Genomic DNA, 25583 nt, shown 5'->3' on the forward strand with positions numbered 1-25583 from the left:
TCTAGCCACAAGCAATTCTTCCTCTGTACTTGAGGCAGGACATTGCGGACAAGCATACAGATGCGGAGTTGTCTGTTCTGCTCCGCAGTTGCACAAGAAGGAGGAGTCTTTTAGGTAGTGCCATTTTGCCATGCAGTGAATGGCTTTCACAGTGTTCAACCTTATTTCCAGATTATGTTCCAGATTATCTTTTTTCCCCAGATTATTTGGCAGTGGAGATTTATATAATCCAGTTCAAAACAGATATTCTGGGATCAGATCATGGAATATAGGGCAGTGTAGATCCAGCCTTGGTTAGTAGGGCTGCAAGTCTGTGCTTCATTTAATAAGACGGGAATTATGGAAGTCATCATTTTGCAATGAGAGTGTGGGCTTGAATCAGAGAATTATTTGCACCTTCACCAAGAGTTCATTGGATTCGTTGATGGAAGCTAAAACGGTTACACAAGATTAATCTGCATGTAGACAGGCCTTTACTTGTGACTTTGGGGAATTTGCTTTGGTATCTTCACTGTTACATTTTGTAGAGAAGGGGAACAGGAGGATGAAAGAAAATGTAATTAGATCCATTGGGCTTGTATCAATAATGTGAGACACAGAAGGGGTTTTGAAGTCTCTGTGTTTAAAGCTGATATTTAAATGTACCAGCCATCTCTTTGAGCTCCGTTGAAGGAGTCTAGGGGCTTGAAATGGTACACATACAGACCCATGCTTGATCTCTAAGGCTTGCTCTTTTATCCTTCAGAAGTAACATTCACTCACTGGCTGCAGATCAAACTAGGTTTTGAGCAGCTCACATCTACATCGAATAACAGCTTGTTCTTACTGGTGCTGCCAGATGAGATTAACCCTCTGGGAAGAAGTGTCTAAGAGTTTGCTTGGCCGTGTTCTCTAGGATTCTGGACTCTCTTCTGTGATACTTAAGTATTTTGTTGTTGTATTGTCAAAGACTTTCCTGGCCGGAATCTGGGTTGCTGTGAGTTTTCCGGGCTGTATGGCCATGCTCCAGAGACATTCTCTCCTGATGTTTTGCCCACATCTATGGCAGACATCCTCAGATGTTGTGAGGTCTCCGAGGATGCCTGCCATAGATGTGGATGAAATATCAGGAGAGAATGCCTCTGGAACATGGCCATACAGCCCGGAAAACTCATAGCAACCCAATTTTGTTGTTGTTTCCAACTTCTGACAGCCCTAAAGCCATATCTGGGTTTTGTGGGGCCAAGAGTATCCAAGGTCACCCAGCGAGCTTTCACGTGGTCTCCAGAGTGATAGTCCAACACTCAGATCGCGGAACCCAGCTGGATCTCTCTTTGCATACAATAATTTACTATAATCCACTTGGACTATTTAAGTGGGAAGTATTATATGCATATTTTAAATAGATTCATATATATCGTGAATGTAAGAGATTAAACCTTTCAAAAACTGTTGCTAAATTTTAGAAAGCAGAATAGATGGAGATGCTAGTATGAAGTTAAAGAGGGAGGTTCCTTTATTCAGCACTGCTCAGTTCTGTTTTCTATATTCAGCATTCTCTTTCTAAAATCGGCAGCAATAAAATTCTGGTACAAGACAAAACACACACAAAAAAGCAATTGATGTGACTTAGGGCTTTGCGGTCTTGGAACTTGAGAGATTCAGTGCAAAATTCTTAAGTTCCATATTGTGATCTCTATAACTATTCAAGCTACCTAATGTAAAAGCTACCTAATGTAAAGATAACTGGAAGTTATCTTTATCCAGTGTGTCATGGATCAGTCCTGTATTAATGCCCCCGGCTACAATTATATCTTTCTTTCACAGAAATTCAACAGGATCAGGCAGCCAATGGCTCAAGTAATGGCACCGCCTTAGCCAATGGGAAAAATCATTAATTACTCATAGAGTTCTCCATTTCTTTCTTTCTCCTCTCTCTCTTTCTCTCTTAAATCTTGTAGAAATACAGTTTTTGCCCAATATTACACTATCCTAGCCTGGTAACTAGCAGGAATTACAAAATTGTTATCTCTTAGAACTCTTAGGATGCATCTACACCGTAGAATTAATGAAGTCTGATGCCACTTTAATTGCCATGGCTCAATGCCATGGAAAGGAGATTCCATCTGAACATTAGGAAGAACTTCCTGACTGTGAGAGCTGTTCAGCAGTGGAACTCTCTGCCCTGGAGTGTGGTGGAGGCGCCTTCTCTGGAGGCTTTTAAGCAGAGGCTGGATGCCATCTGTTGGGGGTGCTTTGAATGCAATTTTCCTACTTCTTGGCAGAATGGGGTTGGACTGTATGGCCCACGAGGTCTCTTCCAACTCTGTGATTCTCCGATTCTATGAATCCTGGTAGCTCTAACTTGATGAGGCACCAGCACTCTTTGGCAGAGAAGGCAAAAGGCTTTATAACCACAACTCCCATGATTCCATAGCATTGTGCCATGGCAGATGAACTGGTGTTAAATTGTGTTAATTCTACAGTGTAGATGCAACTTTAGATTTGGAAGTGTCTGAATTCTATGTCAAAGAAAATTCAGTTCGTCTACCCCACTCTCTGCCTTCAAATTATATATAGAACTAAGTAAAAGGATGTCCAGTGTCACAAAATTAGAACGGAGAGAGCTCTCTTTAAATGCTGCTTTCCAAGCAAGACAATTTGCAGAGGATCAGGGTTGACGGGTCTTTGATGATCAGATAAAATAAGAAAACATGCTTCTATATTTCTAACCCAATATTGGGCCAAATAGCCTAAAGACAACCTATAGCTCTGTTCCTATTCTTACCAACCCTCTGTATTTCACATCATATCACAGAAGGGTATCTTTGCCCTCTGATCTGGAGATTTATGGGTGAAAGTCCAATCAACGGAAAGAATTTATAGATATACTCAGCCAATTAGCACCCAGGATTTGACTTAACTGCCACTTTATCAGTTCGAAGAGTGAGTTGACAGTTCGGTCAAAGCACTTATCCCTTTATCTGGCCAAGCCTGAAGTTATTGAATAAGGTAGAAGTTTGTAAACAACTTGTGGGGCGGAGACTCTTTTCAGGGTCAGATCGAAAGGAATGTTATAACTGAGAAAATGGTTGTAAACAAAAGAGGCTTCATCAATAGCACAATTTTCAAGAGACTCTGAACCAACTTAATCAGCAGTGAGATACAATGCCGCTTCTTGTCTCATTTCTCACAAAATAATTCTAGGATTATTTTACAAGAAGGGCTAGATTTACAAACATGCCAGTCACAATTTCGATCATCAGATTATGAAGGGTCTCTAAGTACAACACCCCTATTACAAAAACAAAAAAATGTCATGCTGCCTGGCTTCTTAAACTCGACAAAGCTGAGGATCTCTGGACATTTTAATCTGGCCCTGTTTGCTCCAGAAGAATGTCAACTGTTTTGCATCTTGACATTTTCCCAAAGAGATTGTGCGAAAGTGTGCTTTTGTCGTTTCTCAATTTACGGCAATTTCATGCTTTTCATTGTGCTTTCTCTGGCAAGGAATGCTCACAGGCGGTTTGCCTTCCTCTGAATACAGATCATAACACCAGGTATTCCTTGGTGATCTCCCATCCAAGTACTTTTTTTTCTGTGTCAGGAACAATGTGAGAAACTGTAAGTCTCTTCTGGTGTGAGAGAATTGGCTGTCTGCAAGGACATTGCCCAGGGGACGCCTGGATGTTTAACCATCCTGTGGAGGCTCCTCTTATGTCTCTGCATGAGAAGTTGGAGCTGACAGATGGGAGCACACCCCGCTCCCCAGATTCTACCTTTTGTCAGCACTCCTGCCAGCACAAGGGTTTAACCCAATGCACCACTGGGGGCTCCATCCAAGTACTAACCAGGTGTGACCCGGTTTAGCTTCCAAGAGATGAAATGAATGCTACAAGCCTTACATTGGCTACTTCTAAAATGCAAGTGGCTCACAATGTAGCTTCTGTTTCCTGACACTTTCCTGCGCCTACAGAAATCCTACAGCACCTGGTATTTGTTCTCAGGCTGGAGCTACACTGTCCCATAGACCAGGATCTGATTCCAGACTATCTGTTTACCCCAGATTGTCTGGCAATGTAGACTCATATAATCCAGTTCAAAGCAGATAACCTGGGATCAGATTCTGGAATATAGGATAGTGTAGATCCAGCCTCAGTCTCCCATCCAAATACTAACTGGGGCTGAGCTTCCAAGATCAGATGTGTTCTGGTGCCTAAAGGTATTTAGTCCCTATAGTTTAGTAGAGAGCTCCTATAATAATTACGTTTCATTTTACTACTTGATTGGTGACTTTCAGAGAAGATGTTTTTATATTATGTTGAAAATACACCTTAATTAGATGAATCAGAATGGTCAACCAGACAGATGAAGGTAGTTTCTACTCTCAGATGTTGTGTGTGCACACGCATTCCATCTAGTCACTTGTCTTATGGTAACCTCATGAATTTCATCAGGTTTTCTTAAGCAAAGCGCATTCAGAGGTTGTTTTTCCAGTTCCTTCATTAGTATAGCCTTTAGCACCTGGTATTTATTGCTGGCCTCCCATCCAAGTACTAACCAGGCTGGATCCTGCTTAGCTTCCATGATCTGACAGGGTCTAGTGCCTGTAGGGTATTTAGACCCTGTGATTTAGCAAAGGGTTCCTATTATCCCTGTTGATATAGGACTGAACTTGAGGTTTTCTTGACTGACTGGAGGTGGCAACACTGAAAAGCCACGTATGAGAGATAAGAGATCCTGTGGATCCTTTAGTAGAGTTAAAAGAGGAAAGCAGACAAACAGGAGCAAGTCAGTGCTTGTTCTAGGTTCTTGCCTCAACCAACCGGTTTGGTTGATGTTGATGTTGTTGTTGTTGAGTGTTAGTGGCACCAAGAGACAACACCTGTCTATCAGCTTTCCCATCGCTTGATCTCTCTGCTGGCTGACAGAAGAAACCTGTATTGGGGAGACAGGATGGGTTTTCAGAATTACCTGGGCTGCGTTCCATGTTACACGAAAGTGCCTTTGGCATTGCTAGTGCTTAAAACTGTATTTTGAAGCCAAATAACAGCATGCAAAGTAGGATAAAACAATGCAGTAATATTGCACTTACCCTCACAGCACAAAATAAATAAGAATTGTAGTGTCATTAGAGATTGCAGACTTGGGAAGAGTTGCTGGAATGACATGAGAATGGAAGTGGAGCAGCAAAAATGATGCTGTTTTGAGATTTTGGCAGTACTTTGTCAGGTGTATGTCAAAGAACAGATATCAAAATCATACATAAAGAACCCTATTTACAGTACAGAGGGTGTTCTCTGACTTCCTTATCAATGCAGACGTTGACCACTTCTCATCGTCATTTCTTCCCGGGTATTCATAGAATATGACAAATGGCCTCAAGAATCAGTAGAAATGTTCATTCTAGAAATCCTTATTTTCCAGAACTTTGTCCAATCAGATTTGGGGATAGGACTCTGTCAAACTCTGGAATCCCAAACTTATCGGGCTGGCTGATTCTCTCTACAAGTCATTTGGGGTCTCAAGAGGGAAGGTGATCACATGCTGCCCCTTTTGCCTTCCAGAAATCCTCTCTGGGAATGTCTACATTAGGAAGAACAAGCAGTTGTGTCATGTGGACACTATTGACTGGAAGGACATTATCCGAGATCCAGGTTCCCAGGCAGTGGTCCAAGACAATGGGGAGAAGTGTGAGTATGTCAACCAGTAGCTGTGTGGATGTGTTCCCTTACAGACTGTCCTAGTCAAAGCTCCAACCTGTTCACCAAACTAGGCCGGTTTAGATGGACCCATATAGATATTTTTATTAAATATTAAATACTAGCCATCCCCTGTCACTCATTGCTGTGGCCCAGTCTGTGTATATGTGTTTTGTGTGTGTATATATTTGTGTATGTGTGTTTGAGTGTATGTATGTGTGTGTGTGTGTGGTTTTATGTTGTAATGTATTTTTTGTTTTTTGGCTTTTAAAGTCTTTTCTGCTGTGTTTTTCAGTGCTTTTATGACTGATGGTCACTCGTTGGCCTGATACGTGTATTCTGCCCAAATTTGGTGTCAATTCGTCAAGTGGTTTTTGAATTATGTTAATCCCACAAATGAACATTACATTTTTATTTATATAGATTTTATAAAATATTAATATTTTATTAAATATTTTATTAAATATTACAGGGACATTTTCAAAAACTGTAACACACTTGTCCTGAGGTTCAGCACATATGAGAAAACCACAAAATAAATACACACCACATGTTAGAGATTATTTGTCAGCCATCCTGCCCATTTCAGTAGCTAATGCTGTGCTTTTGTTCCCCTCCAGGTTTGCCATGTCATGAGAACTGCAATGGCCATTGCTGGGGTCCTGGTCCGGAGGATTGTCAAAAATGTAAGTGTTCCAATGACTCTTGAGACCTAATCCAGGTGGTGCCCTTGAATGAGAAACTGGTATTCATCCATCTTTGGAGAATGAACTTGGTCAACTAAAGCACAAGATATGATGGGTGCTTTAAGGTGTGCTCTAGGAAAGGACTTTACCTGTCTTCGTGGCAGGTTGGAACAAGAGAAGCATCATAGTTCTTTCAACAACAACCACGGGACTGAAGGAATCTTCTTCTTTCTGGTCAGCAAAAGTTGATCAAGCATTTCCCTTTACCCTGAGAGGTGAGACCAGTCTTTTAAACCAAATAAATGACTTGGTCTCTTTTAATTGCTCACTCTGGTTAAACCATAAACCTTGGAAGTGATATGTTGGGGACAAGAGGAAAGCGCACTCTTTCCCTGTTGTTTATCCATCCTAATTGACAGGAAGCAAAAGCACAGTTAAACAGTTGGCCTTCTATCCAGTTTTTAAACACTCTAATAGGGCAATCCTTCTATTCCTTCAGTAAATATAAGAAACACACATTTGTTGTTGTTTGCCTTCAAGTCATTTTGAACTTATGGTAGTGTTTAACTTATGAGCCCCCTAGTAGCACAGTGGGTTAAACCACTGAGCTGCTGAACTTGCTAGCAGTTCGAATCCAGGGAGCAGGGTGAGCTCCCCTGTTAGGCCCAGTTTCTGCCAACCTAGCAGTTCAAAAACATGCAAATGTGAGTAGATCAATAGGTACTGCTTCTTCAGGAAGGTCACGGCACTCTATGCAGTCGTGCTGACCACTTGACCTTGGAAGTGTATATGGACAATGCCGGCTCTTTGGCTTAGAAAGGGAGATGAACACCCCCCCCCCCCGAGTTGGACACAACTACACTAAATGTCAGGGGAAAGCTTTACCTTAGCCTTGTATTAGGGTTTTCTCAGCAAAATTTGTCCAGAGGCAGTTTGTCATAGCTTTCTTTTCAAGCTGAGAGAATTCAAAGAAAAAGCTGTGTTTGTTTGTATTATCAAGATGTGAAGGGGTCTTGTAGCACCTTAGAGACCTAGAGAACATAAATTGGTAGCATAAGCTTTCATTGGCTAAGTCTGTTTTCTCATTGAACTGCCTAGGAACAGACCTTTATAGGTAGACTGTGTGGGTGAATAGCCACAGAAATGCAAAACTTGTGAGAATGGTAATGTGGTGACAAGTTTTAACAAGGTTGAGAGAATGTGACTTGCCCAAAGCCATCCAAAATGTTTCATTGCCTGAGTAAGAATTCACACACTGATCTTCTTAAATCCCAGTCCTGCATTCAAACCACTGCACCACACTGGCTTTTGGGTGAACTCCTACCCAGCAGTATAAAACCCTCTGAAGCATAGTTGCCACCCTACTGCCAACCCTCTGCACATTGGCATATTCATTGAGGCCCCACAAACATCTCACAACTCACTCAAGGCAAGGTTTTGTTTTCATTTTAAAATCTTTTGCATATGAAGATTGATTAAATCTCTGGCATATGAAGTTGTGAGAGCCAGCAAGATCAGTTCCTCTCCCATTCATTAAGTGTTGCTATAATATCACATGGATAGTGTTGAAACTGAGGGTTGTATGATGATGGCACTAAAAATAGAATACACTTGTGCTCTACTTTTTAAGAAAATTGCATAAAGGTTCTATGTTAAGAGGCAACTAATCCAAATTAAGTGGGTCATATGCCCAGGCCCTGGATAGGTGAGAGTAGGAGTAGGAGGTGGTATTTGTTGCATGGACAGCTTCTCACCAATATTTCTTCCTTCCTTTGCCATAGTGACCAAGACCATATGTGCTCCCCAGTGCAATGGACGCTGTTTTGGTCCCAACCCCAATGAATGCTGTCATGATGAGTGCGCAGGAGGATGCACGGGCCCACTCAAGACGGAGTGTTATGTAAGTAGCCAGATCCCAATGTCCAGCTTTATGTCTGAGGCTTGTTTGCTGTGAGGATGGGGAAGTCTGTCTTTAGTTATGATAACATAACTGATATTTGTTTACAATTGTGACTGTTATATTTTCATATTTGATGTTTTAATCTGTTGCGTTTTATTGTAATTTTTGGGCTAGTCCCATGTAAGTCACCCCGAGTCTCCTTGGGGAGATGGTTGGCAGGGTATAAAAATAAAGTTATTATTATATTAACTGAGCTTTCTTGGTCTGAAATGACTGAGACCAGTGCCTCTTTCTCACCTGATCCCCTTTCTTCAATCCTAGGCCTGCCGGTTCTTCAATGACAGTGGCGCTTGTGAAACACTCTGTCCACCACCGCTGATTTACAATAAACTCACCTTCCAGTTGGAGCCCAACCCTGACACCAAGTATCAGTATGGTGGCATCTGCGTTAAAAACTGCCCTCGTAAGTCTCAAATTGTGTTAAGGGGGTCCTCATCCTTGTGCTACTGCATTGTGTGAAACGTTGTTTGTTTATTTATTTATTTCGGGCACTTCTACCCCGTCCTTCTCTACCCCCGAGGGGGTTTCTTTAAGGGACAATCCAACCATATGGGCAGAAGTGCCTCTCTTGTGAGGCAGTACTCTATGGAAGCAGGTGTTTTGTCTCAAAGCTTCTTTACTGTTTACGAATTCCCAAATGTATGGAGAAGTCACATAGCAACAACTGCCTACAGCATGCCAGCCACATGATTTGACTGCTGCTTTGGTTAGGAGCTACCATGGAGAATTAGTTTACACCTGTTTGAGGGGTTATATAAGGAATCTAAGGGCCCTTCCAGACAGGCACTATATCCCAAGATCTGATCCCAGGTTTTCTGTTTATCCCAAATTATCTGGCAGAGGGGACTCAAATAATCCAGCTTAAAGCAGAAAACCTGGGATCAGATCCTGGGACATAGGGCCTGTCTGGAAGGGCCCAAGGTATGAACTGAGATCAGCTATTTCTCAATATGATATGCATTGTCTTAAGGAGAGGCTGGATGGTTTGACAGGAAATAAGTACGTAGATTTAACAACCCATTCTCTAACTGTCTGGGTATATGGATGCGTGCTTCTGCTGTTAGAAATGGTACATTGGAACTGATTTTTTGCTTTTTCCTTGGGTCAAATACATTTTTACAGTTTTAGAGTTCCTGGAACTAAGAGGAAGTCACATTGGGTGTTTTGTCATAACCTGGAAGAAAGCTTAGGAGTCCTTGCCATAATCGTCATACCCTGACTTGTACCATTCCAACTCTTACAATTCTGATTAGCTTTCTGAAGGTGAAATGCAGGAATCTGAAATCCTATCATCATAGGCTATCACTCATGAAATCCCAATCTTCTTCCATAGAGTGACCTAATTCATCTTAGTTATTTTTCCAGACTGGAGATCATCCTGTCTCACAGCCTCTTTGAACCTTGTACTTTAACCCAAAAGAACCTATTTCTCTCCTCTCAAATCGAGAGAGAGAGAAAGACATACACACACATTTTGAATAATTACTGTCAGCCCTCCATGTTTTCTGCTTTAGCTTTTGCCAATTTTGATTTTTCACAGACTTGATTACTATATTTTCTCTAGGTTCCTCTAGCCCAACCCTGTGGTTTATTTCCTACAGAATGACCTAGAGCAGTGGTTCTCAACCTGTGGGTCCCCAGGTGTTTTGGCCTTCAACTCCCAGAAATCCTAACAGCTGGTAAAGCGGATGGAAGTTCTGGGAGTTGTAGGCCAAAACACCTGGGGACCCACCGGTTGAGAACCACTGACCTAGAGGTTCCTAGACAGCATAATTTTCTAGGCATTTGTAGGTCCTCCATTGCAATTCTGTGGTCAATGCCTGTGGGGCTAGAGGACTTATGGTGTTCTCTTGGATAAAAAAAGTTTATTTTAATGTATGGGTTTCCCACTTTTGCAGGGGTCCTATGCCTCCAACCCCTGTGAAAGCAGATGGTCTACTGTAGTTCCATGTCTGCATTCTTCCCTATTATCTCACACCTTCTTTCACGACTTCTGCAGATAATTTTGTTGTGGATCGGAGCTCATGTGTCCGGACCTGTCCTCATCACAAAATGGAGGTTGAAAAAAATGGCCAGAAGATATGTGAGCCTTGTGAGGGACTCTGCCCAAAAGGTATTAAAAGAATGAAGAACTTCATTTGATGGGGTTTCCAGGTGGGCTTGCAGTGACGTGTGAGCTTCAGCTTCTGCTGGCTCCTGGAATAGAAAGTCCCCCAATGGCCTTGTTATGTAGGCAGTTCTGAGCCATGTGCCTTTATCAAACATGGCAGACATGCACATATCAAATTAGTTCAACAGCTCTTCAAATAAATATAAGAAATTGACACAAAATGAAAATATCTCACATGAATGATCTGGGACTAGGCCTAGGGAGTGCTGGCCTTGGGTGGTCTTTGCATTTTATAAGACTAGTGTTGCCAGATTTTCAAAATAGCAATAAGGGAGAGTCAAAATTCAGGACATGCCAGGTTATTAGGAAGTAATTGTTAACAAGTTTGTACCCCATGACAGTACTGATTTCAATTAAATTAAGCCATGTAATGCCTCTAGAACATGACCATATAGCCCGGAAAAACCTACAACAACCAAGCCATGTATTTATCTGTAAAATTACCATATTTGTCCACCTTTATAAATGACACGATGCACACATTTTTGCCATTATGAAGAACCCACACTAAAAAAAATGTGGGGTATGGATATGTATCTCATTCAGGCTATGGCTTTCCAGTCCTCTAAGAGGGAACACCCCTTATAACACAGGACACCTAGCAGTCTTGTATAAGACATATATTTGTGTGTACTTTGTAATTTCAAAAATCAGTATGAGAATTGTCACCTAACAGTGTAGCGGTGCCCCAAACCAAGCCATTCTTGACTACGTTGTCTGCTCTAGGGAAGTAATGTGCAAGGTGGGATGTTAAACTGGTACCATTCACCTCCTTGAACATTCCTCACTTGTAATTTTGCCTTGTTATCAGCTTGTGAAGGCACTGGACCTGGAAGCAAATACCAAACTGTGGATTCCAGCAATATTGACAACTTTATCAACTGCACCAAAATTCTGGGAAATTTGGACTTCCTGATCACTGGTCTGGAAGGGTAAGTGTACTAGGCTATCCTTTGTCTTGGTCTGATGCTCTAAACCAGGCGTAGGTAACTGGAAGGGGATCTTGGGGTGGGTCATATGACCACCTTGGGTTGGTTTTCATGTAGCTAAACGTTTTCTTAAGTTCTCAACAAGCTAGAGTTACGGTAGACATCATGTCTTGTCGAAGGCTTTCATGGCCAGAATCACTGGGTTGTTGTAGGTTTTTCAGGCTGTATGGCCATGTTCTAGAGGCATTTTCTCCTGACATTTTGCCTGCATCTATGGTATGTATCCTCAGAGGCTGTGAGGTCAGACCTCACAACCTCTGAGGATGCCTGCCATAGTGGCAGGCGAAACATCAGGAAAAACCTACAACAACCCAGACATCATGTCTGTTTTTTATTGGAGAGATGATCTGCATACGCCAGTACTTCTTCCTTTGCCATCTAACTATAGGCATTTTATAAAAACCTACTGTGGCAATTTACTGACAGTCAGAGTGGTTCTTGGACATCCATGGTTTTTCATTCTGGCTTATTACAAGTTTTAGTCATATTAGTAAAACCAGGATTGAAGTGGTTATTATGCCATGGATGTTGATAGTGAAAATAAGTTTCTAAAAAGAATACATGCTGCTTCTCAAGATGGCTCTGCCTGAAACCAATAGCTGGTCTCTCATCTTTGCTATGATCTTTTCCCATAGGGACCCGTGGCACAATATAAGTGCCTTGAACCCAGAAAAACTGAACATCTTCCGAACGGTGCAAGAGATCACAGGTGAGCTGGGACTGTAAAGGCAACAAATAATAAGAGGGCTCATTTTCTTATCTAAATGTAGACTGCAAAAAAGGATTGTTTCCTACTGGTTTTCAGTCAAATGCTTTTTGTGCTATTGATATGATGTAAACAAGAACGGGAGATAGAAAGTTAGAAAGGACCAAGTTTATAGGGCTCTTTATTTAGGAAAGGAATTGTGGAATTAGACAGAAATGTGAAAAATAGAGAGTAGATTACTAGAGAGGTGGCACTGGGTGATGTTGGACTGTGGACAAGGGACTTTAGAAGTCACCAATATCCTGTTCTTCCCCTTAGGCTACTTGAACATCCAGTCATGGCCCAAACATATGCAAGATTTCAGCGTCTTTGCCAACCTGGTCACCATTGGTGGGCGCAGCCTTTATAAGTAAGCATTGCTCCTTTGCCTTGTTCATGAGCTGTCGAGGGCCTTAGGGCTCCTTTGTTTCCTCTGTGATGTTCAAGGCCAAACCTGCCCAGAAGATCTGCTGGAAAGCCATGTGCAAGGAAAGGTGAAAAGGTTACAGTATCCAAAGTGAATGAACCTAGAATCTTGTCACCTACTAACAACCCACAAACACAGACATGTGCATACGATTTTGGATCATGTGATTTTAATGTTTATACTAGGTTGTTTTAATGCTATGTCTTAATGTTTACATGTTGCTTATGTCTTATGTTTAATAGTCTTAATGATTTTAACTCATAGTTACCGGTATATGTTATTGTTTAGATATTATGATTTTTTTTACATGTATGTTTGGCATGGAATTTTGTCATTAGTATGTTATAAACCATTTTGAGTCGTCCCCCCCCCCCCAGGGGTGAGAAAAGAAGTATAGAAATACAGTAAGTAAATAAATAAACACACAACTTCTGTACATATGCAAACATTCCCCTATGTGTTGTTCAGGGATTAGTTTGGAGTTATTTATTTATTTATTTGCAGTATTTATATTCCACCCTTCTCACCCTGAAGGGGACTCAGATCGGATCACAGAACACATATACGGCAAACATTCAACTGACAAGACAGACAATTGTACATAGATAGAGGTATATATAGGCTTTCCCATCTTCGTCATTTGGAGGCAATGCTCGGTTCTGGCCACAGGGGGTGCTGTCACTCCAATTTCCCCTGCCGAAGAGCTTTGTTTGTAAACTTCCTCCTTGATTGAATTTCCGGCATTTTTCTGGCATTACTTAATGGGTGTTAAATACCTCCCCACTTAAGTGGTACCTATTTATCTACTCACATTGCTGTTTTTGAGATTACTAGGTAGGCAGAAACTGGGCTAAAGGCCAGGAACTCACCCTGACCCAGGCTTCAAACTGTCAACCTTTTGGTTGGCAAGATTTATTTCAGCTGACGATTAACCTACTGTGCTAAAGCCTGGCCCTGTTCTACATTTAAACCATGTTTGCTGTACTGCAGAGAGCCTGTGGCCTTCAATGCTTGCCACTTGAAGCAACATGTATTTGTCTCTTCCCAGTCATCACCACATTCTTCCTCCTGCGACTAACCTGTTCTTTGTTTGTTTTTTGCTAGCCGTGGGTTTTCCTTGCTGGTCATGAAGAATATGAATGTGACCTCTTTGCACTTCAGCTCGCTTCAGGAGATAAGTGCTGGCAAAGTCTACATCACGGAGAACCGACAACTTTGCTATTACAATACCATCAACTGGGAACGTCTCTCACGCCGGAGTTCAGATCTTGATATTAGGAGCAACAAACCCATCAAGAAGTGCAGTGAGTGTGTGGGCAGCAAAACTTTCCTCTGGACTAGGAGACATGGGTGCCTGCTATACTAGGATACATTCACACAAACAGGTGGAGGTTGAATTGGGAGTTCCATAGAGGTTAAAGTGTCAATATTCTCTGGACTGTGTGCAGATACTCACTTTCACACCACTCTGTCTGATTTATAAAGACAGACACACACTCACACAGGCATAGGCATCAAGTAAAATAAGTGAATTCCCCACTTTTCTATTATAGCAAGAATCCAATTACAAGTATCTCAGAATTTTCTTAGAGCAGAAATACCATAGAAAGATCAATATCAGACCTGGTTTTAGATCATGTTCTTACAAATCATTCTAAAGTTAGATGTATGTTTGTGCATGCCTTCAAGTTGCCTGTCAACTATTATTATTATTATTATTATTATTATTATTATCATCATCATCATCATCATCATCATTATGGTTATCATTATCATTATCATTATTATTTCATTTTTATCCTGGTTTTCTCCCATGGGTGGGATTCAAAGTGGCATACAAAGGTTTAAAAAAGCAGAATTACATAAAATGCATATTCAACATGAACAACAACGCCAATTAAAACAATAACTCAGTTTGTCTACCTATGCTGAGTTTCAGAGGGTTTTCTTGGCCAAGAAATACTCGAGGGTACTGTAGCTTCTTTCTCTGAATTATAGCCTACAGCACCTGGTAGGATCTGGTGTCTTTAAGGTATTTTGACACATACATTTATATCTTTCACTCATTTTGTCACAGCATCTGTCATCCCTCATTACAAATGAATACAACATGGGGAGCTGCTTCTTTAATGTAACTCCATGGAAATGCTATTCTAGCTATTCTAGCTGTTACAACCTCCCCAAACTGGTAACCTCCTTCATATCCACTGGCTTAAACAAGATTCTGCAAATCTCACTGGCAAGTAGGCAACACTTAAATGTTAAAAACTATTAATTTCCTTTTGCACACATCTGCCTTGGCCTGTAGAACATCCACTATCACATCAGATCAACTAAGGCAATGGTTCCTTTGGTCCTCTGGGTGTTTTGGACTTCAACTACCAAAAGCCTGAACTAGCTTGGCAAACAATCAGGAATTATGGGAGCTGAAGTATAAAGCATTTGAGAGGATGGCTGAACTGAGGACACAAAAGTCAGTCAGGCAGACCATGATGGGTGGCCATGAAGTAACATTAAAGCAAATGTTTCACTTACTGCCCAATGACTCATGGGCTATTAGTACTTGTGTTATTCATGCCTGTGTGCAACACATTTGAATGGATAGGCATTTAAGAAATTGGATCCCTGCTATTCCCAAAAGATATTTTGCTTACAACGTTGAATATTGGCCTTTCCCTTTTTAACAATTTAGTAACAATGCATCAGGGAGATTGCATTACCACCCCAGGAAGTCACAATAATTTAGAAAAGTAATATTTTTAGACTCCCCCGGCCTTTTTGACCAGTGGTAGTCCAGGAAAGCCTTTGTAGGATGCATATGACTCCCAATTGAAGATAAGGCCCTTGGTCCCAGTTGTAACCATGACACTCTGTTTCTCAAACCAGAGCAAGAGGGGAAGCTTTGTGATCCTCTGTGCTCCCATGACGGCTGCTGGGGACCTGGGCCAGACAACTGTCTCACCTGCCTCAACTACAGTCGGGATGGAACCTGCGTTGGCTCCTGCAACTTCTTTGAGGGGTGAGAATAACCTTCCATAAGCAACCCCTCTTCTCTATTGCATAATTGCTCAGCTTCCTAACATCTCTTTTCACCTCGTTTTTTACCTATAGGGAGGTTCGTGAGTTTGCAGAAGGTGGTGCCTGCTTTTCTTGCCACCCACAGTGCCAGAAGATTGAAGGAGGCCTCACCTGCAATGGTTTGGTATGGGACTGTTACATATTTCCGGCATTTGCTCCTATGTGTGTACATGTGTATGTGCATAAAGCAAAGATGTGTCTGATTAAATTGTGCATCTACATCCCACTGTTTAAGGTAAACAAGGCAGCCCCCAGTATTGACAACAACTTAAAAAGACTACTATTCAGGTAGATTTTTTTTCCTAAACAAAATATCATGGTGAAAACTTTATCTCCATTCCTTGTTTCCACAACAAGTCAAATTTTTCTAAATGCAATTATCACAGGGACAGAAAGTGGGGCAAAATCTTCTGAACAGAGACACAGCCAGCAAAACAAACACTACAGGAGTGTTAACCCTTCCCTATGCTCTCCGAAGTGCCAGATAGATGATAGATAGATAGATAGATAGATAGATAGATAGATAATTAGATAATTAGATAGATAGGCAGACTAATGGGAAGCGCTTCCATTAGTCTCCTCTAGGAGTTTCTTGTTTAATAGCCCAGGGGATTTAGATGTTAAAACCTTGCTCTGTATTGAACCTATTGGACTTTCACATCCCAGGACTGAATCCAGTATAGCCTTTCAGGGTTCCTTAGATTGCTGCCTTTTCTCCCAGTGAAACTATCTTCATGTGATTTTCCAATTTTTGATTTGGTTTCCTCCATTCTAAAAAAAACCCAAAAAACCTATTGGGTATGATGGAGTGGATGAAGCCATACCTAGTGCTCCAGCCTAAGCCTGGCTTCCTGACCCTGCCTGGCCTGCCAATGCTGTATTTTCTGGCACATTCACCAGGACCCACCCCAACTGCTCTTTTCTGCCCTCCCTTTCTTTCCACCTCCTCCATTCCACCACCGGTAGCAGCTGAATCCTTCCCATACTTCCAAGAGTCTGCAATAGATCAGCTGGTTGAGTTCAGTTGGAGGGTGTTCATCTTTGCAATACTGATCCGCCCCAGGCAGAGTCACTTGGGATGGTGTATTTTTAGGATTGCACTCACCACGCAATGTAAAGTGCATGCAGAGAAGTGCACCCAGAATTATCATTTTATTTCGGCTAGGTATAAAGCACTTTTTGAGAGGAGTAAACAGATAATTTCAGAAATTCAGCATGGTAAAACATTGCCACATAAAATTACAATATAATTTTAAAAACTGATTTTAAAATATGAATCTAGTGCTTGCTTGGGGTCTCTCCCTTCCTGAGGGGTGTGACGGTTTCCCCAATAAACATCATTTCCTTTCCCTCCTCAGGGTGCCGATGCCTGCACAATTTGCTCAGGCTACAAGGATGGGCCACACTGTGTGGAAAGCTGCCCCAAGAATATCCAAGGGGAGAAAGGGCTTATCTTCAAGTACCCTGATGCCAACAGGGAGTGCTGGTCATGCCATGAGAACTGCACACTTGGGTAAGGATGAAATGAAGGGTGTGTGTGTGTGTTGTGCTATAAAAGACATACTGTTTTTAGAGCACACTCTCCAAGCTGTTGTTCCTAAGCTGTTTTACAAGCAAACAATATAATAAATAGCCAGGACAATCTCATTTTCAAAAAAATTATCCTACCCAAGCTGAAGGTTTCTGAGTTACTGCCTGGTACGATAGTAGGTTCCCTAAGCAGAATTGAAAGTCATAGCTTGTAAATATTCATTTTGGGGGGGAATACAACCCCAAGAATTCTCCAGCCAGCAGGGCAATTGTATGCCAAGGTCCCAATTTGGGGGCATACCTTGGGAAAATTACCTTTTAAGACTAAAATTTCCAGACTCTGACTGGGAGAGACTTGGAATTGCAATATAAAAGGGCAATGAGTTCAAACATATGTGGAAAGTCCCCAGATTTTTGGCGTAGAAGTCCCAGAAATCCAGCCAGTTTACCAGCTGTTAGGATTTCTGGGAGTTGAAGGCCAAAACCTCTGGGGACTCAGGTTGAGAACCACTGATAATGTTTTGTGAGCTACAGCCCATTTATGCCAGATAAAGCATGTTAGTCTGTAAGATCCACAAGACTAGACATTGTTCCTGTGGCAGTGACACTTTTGCAGCAACACTTTTATGTTGTGAACAGCTTCAGTTGCAATGCCCCTTTGAAGCAAAAAGAGCATAGCCTTTAACATTTGAAAACGTGTCTGTTCTCCTCGGTCATGGCCAGCTGCTGAGAGGGAAGGGGCATATATTTTCATTTTCATTGTCTGTGTGCTGCTGAAGGAGGCAGTTATATATACAGTACAGCTCAGAATGCATGGGTCCTATTTTTCTAATCTGCTAGGAGACAGATTGGATTCTCTATCTTTCAGCCCAAACTAATCATTTGTTTTTGTTGCTTGTAGGTGTGATGGCCCAAACATTGAAGACTGCTTCGTGGAGGAAATGGATGTTGTCGGGTAACTGTCTTCTTCCCAGTAATTTGATAAATTGGAGGAAAGATAAATCCTCCAATTACTGTTAAAATTGAAAGACTCTTCCTGGTGTCTTTGTGATTTTAGATTATAAACACAATAAGAAGGGCCTTATTCTCATGGAAGATTACTATTATTGTTCTGTAATAGAAAACTTACATTTGTGGAAGAGGGTCTTAGTGTCAGCCTTTGGTCTATAGCACTAGAGGGCTTTCAGAAAGTCTCTGGCTTGATGGGATGGATTATTGGAGCCAGGGCCGTAACAAAAAAAAAAATAAAAAATGGGGGGGGGGGGGGTTTGAAACTTTTTTTTTAGCAAATCATGAAGAGTAGTTTGATAACACAACAACAACATTTTTAATACAATCCAAAGACCCTTATTGCTCCATAAAAGGTATAAGATACAAGGTATGCAAAGTTAGTAAGGCCAACAATAGCCCAAAAAATAGTTGTTTTTTTAACCTGAAAATTTTCGGGGGGGGGGGGGTTGAACCCCTAAAACCTCCCCCCTGGCTACAGGCCTGATTGGAGCTAATCAGAGAAGGATAGATGGACCAAAGATCGCACTCAGTGTACAGCCTAGTCTCTTATGTTCAATTAACACCATGTCATCATAATAATCAATAATTAACACCATGTCATCATAATAAATAATAATGATTTGTGTACCACTCTATCCCCAAAAAAACATATTTTTGTTCCTGAGTTATAAATGTTATTTCCTAATTGGTTCTATAATTTAAAAAAATGGGAAAAGTTTATTAAACTGCAAAAACGTTGTTTTTGCAGGACATCCTAAAGCACATTTTACTATAGTTTTTCAGTTAGTATCTCATAGAGTCGCAACCAATTCAGCATAGTTTGTGGAGCATAACAACTATAGTTGTTGTAAATATATAACAACTAAGTAAATATTGCACAATTAAACAGGAAATAACACTTTCAAACCAGGAACAGAAAATTTTTCAAATTTTTTACACAATGTAATGCAAAAACTTACAAGACATGGGACAAACAGATATATCCCAGAAGCAGAGATTTCTTTTTTGAAAGTCTCTCCTCACCTAGGTTTCAGACCTTGAGGGGTTTTCCTTCTGAAAGAGGCCTTAATTTTGTTTAAGCACCAGTTTATTTTCCCAGCACATAAAATTATTGCACCATCAAGTGCGCGCACCCAAAAATAATGTAGACAGGATTGTGAAGTGTCTTCACTGAAGTGAAAAATGCACGGACAAAATGAACAAAACCTGGCTGAATTGGTAACTGTATACACTGCCTTGAATTCTCTAATATGGATTGCTTTGTCTTCCTGGCTGTACAATCAGTTCGGCCTGAGTACTATTACTAACAACTGAGTATTTTTTTTCTTTGAAGTTAGAAGATTCTTTGAAAATTTATAGTTCTCTCCTCCTTCTGTTAAGATCCTAGAGATAAATCACTAAGGCATCCAGTTCTGTATGTTCTTCCCCTTCCCCTGCCTTTCTTCCTCCTCCTGACTTTTTCAGTCAAGTGACACCTGTTTCGGGTTGCTTTTCCAGCCCTAAATCAGTGACTCTCCCCAAGATCAACCCTGTTTCAGATACTGGTTCTTTAAGGAGCCTCCAGATTTTAAGCAGGTTGAGGCAGGGAAACCAACCAAAATCATAGCCTCTGACTATCCTGCTCTGCCAGGGACACCTCCAATTAGTGCTCTGTCCAGGCATGTAGCCAGGGGGGGGGGGCCTCGGGGGGCTTCAGCCCCCCCCCGAAATTTTCATGGTGGTTCGCGAAAAGGCCTTACTGGTGCATTATTTAAACTGTTATGTTTATTCATATCATGATCTGATCACCATACTCAATATATCCCATATGCATAGGGGTATTGGGGTAATGATACAAAAGGTTTGCTAGGCTAGACCCTCTTTCACTCAGACTCAGCCCCCCCCCGAAACTCAGCCCCCCCCGAAACCCCCCCTGAAAAAAAATTCAGCCCCCCTCCCCCGAAACGAAATCCTGGCTACGGGCCTGGCTCTGTCCCACTTCCTCGGCTTAAAAAAAAATCCAATTCCAATTCTCTTTCTTCCTTTTGTCCTTAGTTAACTGAATGTAAAATACTTTACATTCAGTTAACTCAGCAGCAGGGAGAGAAGGAGGCAAAATCTCTCCCTCCCAGTAGGCTCAGGCAAAAGCAGCCTCTCCTACACCATACTTTTCTTTATTAATATTTTTTTTCATCTTATGTATTATCAAAGGCTTTCATAGCCGGAACCACTGGGTTGCTGTGTGTTTTCCAGGCTGTATAGCCATCTTCCAGAAGCATTCTTTCCTGACATTTTGCCTGGATCTATGGCAGGCATCCTCAGAGGTTTTTTCATCTTGCTCACACTGTGAATGGCCACATACGTCCTCATTTCCATTTGGGAAATGCTGGAGGCTATGCAAGGACGTAACTCTTCTTTCTGATGTTCTCATTCCCACAATCACTTCACATTTTATGGCTGATTGCACTTTGTTGCTTGTTGCATCTTAAAGTTCATGTTGACTTGGACATAATTCTTTATCAATTTGGAGAGAGAACCCTCTAATCAAGAACTTGTCCTACCCAGAGCAGGCTTGAAAGGGCCATTGCTCTCACCCTTTCCCTGCTTTCCCTTCCTATTTGATTGATGACTGCACCCCAGACTGTCTTCTGCCATCGGTGCCAATGTGCCTCGAGGCTTTTGTGGGCGGCATGAAGGGAAGGCAGGGCCACTGCAGGCCCATACCTGTTGCCAAAGGGGAGGGAGTGGATCATGGCACTTTGATCTCCTTCCCCGGTTGCTTGCTTTCTCCCCTAGAAAGTGTTAGATGGTGGGGGGAACCTCCTCCCACCCACATGTGAAAGTTCATTTCCTTCCCCCTCTTCTAATGCCTTTGGGGTGAACCGAACTAAGGATATGGCAGAGAAGCAAAGAATTGGGGCGGGTTCAGATCTGAGCATGGGTGTTTCCTCCTATTGGTTGCAACTCTGCTTGGCTTATCCATGCAATGGCTTAATTATACTTATCAATGTTATGCACCAAGAAATAAAGAAACTCTGCCACCTATATAAATTACAATAGATTAGTACATGTGTCCTATTTTAGATTGTTCAAAATGTTTCACCTGCCTTATGTGGCGTAATGTAAAATAAACCACATGTAGTTCACATTTGATCAGCCCACACACTGCCTTGCCAGAGAAAGAAAATATGCCATTAAGATGATAATAAAGAACAAGTAATTTATTCTTTGGAGTTCAGAACAACATATGTACAAAGCGATCAGTTGCATCAACTTACATAATGTCCTTTTATGAGAGATTTAAAATGGTCTTTCTTTGTCCATGTGGATAAACTCCTTCAGCAGTTCATGAAGCAAGAGCACACTCCAAACCCTGTCTCTCTTCTCCCTGTCTGCACTTGCATAGCTCAAACCTGAACAAAAATGTGACAGTAACCAAAAGTCCCAGGCTCAGCCATCTCACCAGGTATTGCCCAACCAATCAGCTTCATGCATCTTATTTTACAGTTGACACACACAGTCTTTAAGGATTTTAACTGTGTACTTTTTCCATATAATTCTATGGCAAATATATGAAGGATGGGGAAGGGTAACATAATTTTCGGAAGAACATTCATTTTAATAGTTGATATTCTACCCAGCAAAGAAACTTCTATAGTTATCAATGTATGTTGTATTTTGTATTTTTTATAGTTTTTTTTATATAGGTCCAGATTTTTCAGTAGATTCCCAGCCACTTGACTTTGTTGACAATCTCAATATGTGTCCTTTCCTTCAAGATTTTCTGGTCCTGCTGCTTGATATACTTAATCATTATTTTTTTTTGTGTGTTCTGTTTATTAAGTCCAGCCACTTTTCCAAAGTCCTCAATAATTTCCAATGTTTTAGGCATTGTCTCTATGGGCTCTTCTATTCCTATCACTACATCACCTGCAAAGAGCCTCAATTTCATGATTTATTTTTTGATTTTCACTCTAATTGAGTATTTTTTTTTCTTGCTAACACTTCCACAGTTTGCTCTTTAAGACCATTAATATTTCATTCTGTTTAAAATATGCATGTTTTTAGGTCTGAAATTGTATTTCATTTGGTTTTACTATAAGGTGCATTGAGTCTCTTTTGTAGAGAAAGAAAGTGGGCTATAAATCAATATAATAATAATAATAATAATAATAATAATAATAATAATAATTTCACATAGTCCCTTCTAACAGCCCAGTATTTGCTTGCATCCTAGGAAACCCCCAACAGTGATTGCTGTGATGGTTGTGGGATGCCTTTTTGCCTTTTGCTCCTGTGTCTTGCTCACCTTCCTGTATTGTCGTGGCAAGAAGATTCAGAAGAAGCGGGCCATGCGCAGATACCTGGAAAGAGGGGAGGTAAGACAGTACAGCTGTGACATCTCATAAGTAAAAGCCATTGGGCTTGTTGGCCTGCTGACTAGATGCAGGGGCATCCAGGGATTAAATTGGTCCTGAGATAGATATCTTGTTGGGGTCCTATCGCTACTAAATACAATATGGCAAGGGCCTCCTAGGAGTTGTGTGCTTTGTGTGCGCCCAAGTCAGGCTGACCCATTTCTTTGGGCACTTCTGGTCTCAGGAGCCAGTTAGATTTTTGTCATACTGAGTCAAGACAGGTGATGAGAGTAACTTACCTTAGTACCCAAGAGTCTCTTTCCAGTGAGAGACAGAAACCCATTGAGGATGCAAGTCTTTTTCTGCTTTACATAGAGAAAGTGCCATGGAATCCAGTGGGGCTTAATTCAGAATAAATAAATTTAAAATTGCATTGTCTGTGAAGGTTAGGTAGAAATTAAATATCTGGAAGTGAGCAACTGAAATGCTTAATCCATGGCTGAATATCTTCAGAAGTCTTTGTTTGTTTGTTTGTTTATTTATTTACTATATTTCTATCTCCTCAAATGGGACTCAATAATGGTCAAGAGTATCACTTTTGTGAGGCTTTTGGGATTTGAAAGGCTGCTATAAAACCTCAGGATTAGTGTGGAAAAAGTGAGAGTCCCTGTGTCTGAAAGAATGTTAACAGTGCTTAGTTTGGCACTGCAGTGGTCCTATCAAACCTATGAGTTAAAATAGGTTAAAATTGCTACAAGTTCAGTGAAAAGGAAAGGGACTGTGAATTAATATACCCTTGTCAAATAGGGTATCTGGAAAAGTGTGGGTTAAAGCAGAGGTGAATAAGCAGTTGTAGCAAAGGCCAACTGTTATCAGGTATTTCTTTCTTGTGTACACTTCCTGTATTTTTAATTGATTTTTCATCTACTTTATCGGGTTTGGAGGTGGTTCTGGTTTGGGTGAAGCTGTGCGGTTTAAGAGCAAACCCCTCATTAGGAGCAGTGATTTACCAATCTGAAGCCTCTTCCATTTTAAAGAATTTTGGGGTGTTCTGAGACCTTTGGAGATGTTGAGGGAGTTTGAAGAGGTTGCAAAAAGGTTGGAGACTTCATGAGGTCCATGGGCTGCATTTTCCTCCCTCTGGATTAAAGTTTCTCCCTTTCTCTTTTTCCATTTGCTCCTATAGAGTTTTGAGCCTTTGGATCCCAGTGAGAAAGCCAATAAAGTCCTGGCCCGAATCTTTAAAGAGACAGAATTAAAGAAGCTGAAAGTTATAGGATCGGGAGTCTTTGGAACAGTGCACAAAGTAAGTTGATACTAGGAAGGAAAATGTGTTCTGCTCAGTTTATAACATTCTCAAGCAAGAGGACTGAGATGGACAAGGAATAATAGTGTAATGTATTGTCAAAGGCTTTCATGGTTGGAATCACTGGGTTGTTGTAAGTTTTTCGGGCTGTATGGCCATGTTCCAGAAGCATTCTCTCCTGACGTTTTTTCCTGCATCTATGGCAGGCATCCTCAGCGGTTGTGAGGTCACAGACCGCATCACCTCTAAGGATGCCTGCCATAAATGCAGACAAAACCCAATAATGTAATGTTTATGAAGAAGGATTATGGGCTTTACTGCTGCACCTATCACAGGTGGATGAAGGGCTAGGAAGCTGATGAAATGGGTGAGATTGAACAGTAAGTTTTTTTTTATCATCCTATGGATTTTTTTTTTATCATCCTATGGATTTTTTTTTTTTTGCAACAAGGAAGGCCAGTTTCTTCAAACCGATAAGACAGATCATCTCCAGCCAAGTTATTTAGTGACAGACACTTAATATGGAATCCTTTGGTATTTTGTGCACATTGGTAGTTATGGCTTGCACATTGCTTGGAGTCACTTTATTATACTGCAGCTTCTCCCGATCTTTCTTTTTTTGCTGGGAAGGGAGTTGGCTTGCCTGGAAACTTGGGTTGAGCCACTTAACTGCTCTCTGAATGAAGTAGCCTGAAGATAAGGGCTGGCTAGGAGTGTCACCTCCAGTTTGGTCTGAAAGCCAGAATGGTAGCCCAGATATGGCCCACAAGCTAGCTATCACAACTTTGTGTCTTGGAGGAATCATTTCCTCAAAGTAACCTTCTCCTTTCTTTACCTTTTGTGAAGTGGAAAAGGAGTTCCTTTTTCCAGCAGCTAGTAGAAGTAAAAGGGAGCGATTCCACCCACAGAGGAATGGGGTGGATGTGTGGGTGGATACTTAAATGTAGGTGCAAAGTAGCAATACTATAGAAGGGAAAGGTCCTTGGTGGCTATGATGACTAACTTCCTCAAAGGCCATTGTTTTGTTCGTGGTTCCTCATTTCAAGAATATGGCTAATCTCCTCTGGCTTCCTATTCCTTCAGGGTGTCTGGATCCCAGAAGGAGATTCCCTCAAGATTCCTGTCAGCATCAAAGTGATCCAGGATCCAAGTGGCCGGCAGACGTTCCATGCTGTCACTGATGTAAGTGTTGCAGACATCTTTTTGGAACAGGGGTTGGAAATGTCTCCTCAGGTCCTGCCTCATTACAAGTCATTTATTTAACACACAGCTTTTGCTCTTTCATGGTTATGTTTGTAGCCACAGTGAGGAATGCAACCTCCGAGATGGGGGCCAAGTAGAGATGCATGCAGTACTTTAAACTAACAAATTAATTTATTCAAAATGTAATACTGTCATACTAGTGCTAATGCTGGAGCCACGGTGGCTCAATGGGTTAAACCCTTGTGCCAGCTGTACGACTGACCTGAAGGCCGGCAGTTTGAACCTGCAAGACAGGGTGAGCTCCCATCTGTCAGCTCCAGCTTCCCATGTAGTGACATGAGCGAAGCCTCCCACAGAATGGTAAAACATCTGGGCGTCCCCTAGCAACATCTCTCTCACATCAGAAGTGACTTGCAGTTTCTCAAGTCACTTCTGACACAATAAAAAAAGGAGTGCTAAT

At 41.4% G+C, this 25583-nt stretch overlaps 1 protein-coding gene across 1 annotated transcript in view; it reads left to right on the plus strand.

Moving 5' to 3' along the window:
• ERBB3 (erb-b2 receptor tyrosine kinase 3) overlaps positions 1-25583 on the plus strand; it is a 109749-nt gene that overhangs the window by 65489 nt on the left and 18677 nt on the right. Inside the window, exons 4-19 of the mRNA XM_060763876.2 lie at positions 5547-5672; positions 6302-6367; positions 8149-8267; positions 8589-8730; positions 10327-10440; positions 11309-11429; positions 12122-12195; positions 12511-12601; positions 13763-13962; positions 15545-15677; positions 15770-15860; positions 17095-17249; positions 18168-18221; positions 22494-22635; positions 23801-23920; positions 25004-25102. Of these exons, the coding sequence (XP_060619859.2) occupies positions 5547-5672; positions 6302-6367; positions 8149-8267; positions 8589-8730; positions 10327-10440; positions 11309-11429; positions 12122-12195; positions 12511-12601; positions 13763-13962; positions 15545-15677; positions 15770-15860; positions 17095-17249; positions 18168-18221; positions 22494-22635; positions 23801-23920; positions 25004-25102 (1847 nt within the window). The remainder of the gene's footprint in view (positions 1-5546; positions 5673-6301; positions 6368-8148; positions 8268-8588; positions 8731-10326; positions 10441-11308; positions 11430-12121; positions 12196-12510; positions 12602-13762; positions 13963-15544; positions 15678-15769; positions 15861-17094; positions 17250-18167; positions 18222-22493; positions 22636-23800; positions 23921-25003; positions 25103-25583) is intronic.

This window comes from Anolis sagrei, chromosome 2 (assembly GCF_037176765.1).
Source record: "Anolis sagrei isolate rAnoSag1 chromosome 2, rAnoSag1.mat, whole genome shotgun sequence".
NCBI classification, from domain to species: Eukaryota; Metazoa; Chordata; class Lepidosauria; order Squamata; family Dactyloidae; genus Anolis; species Anolis sagrei.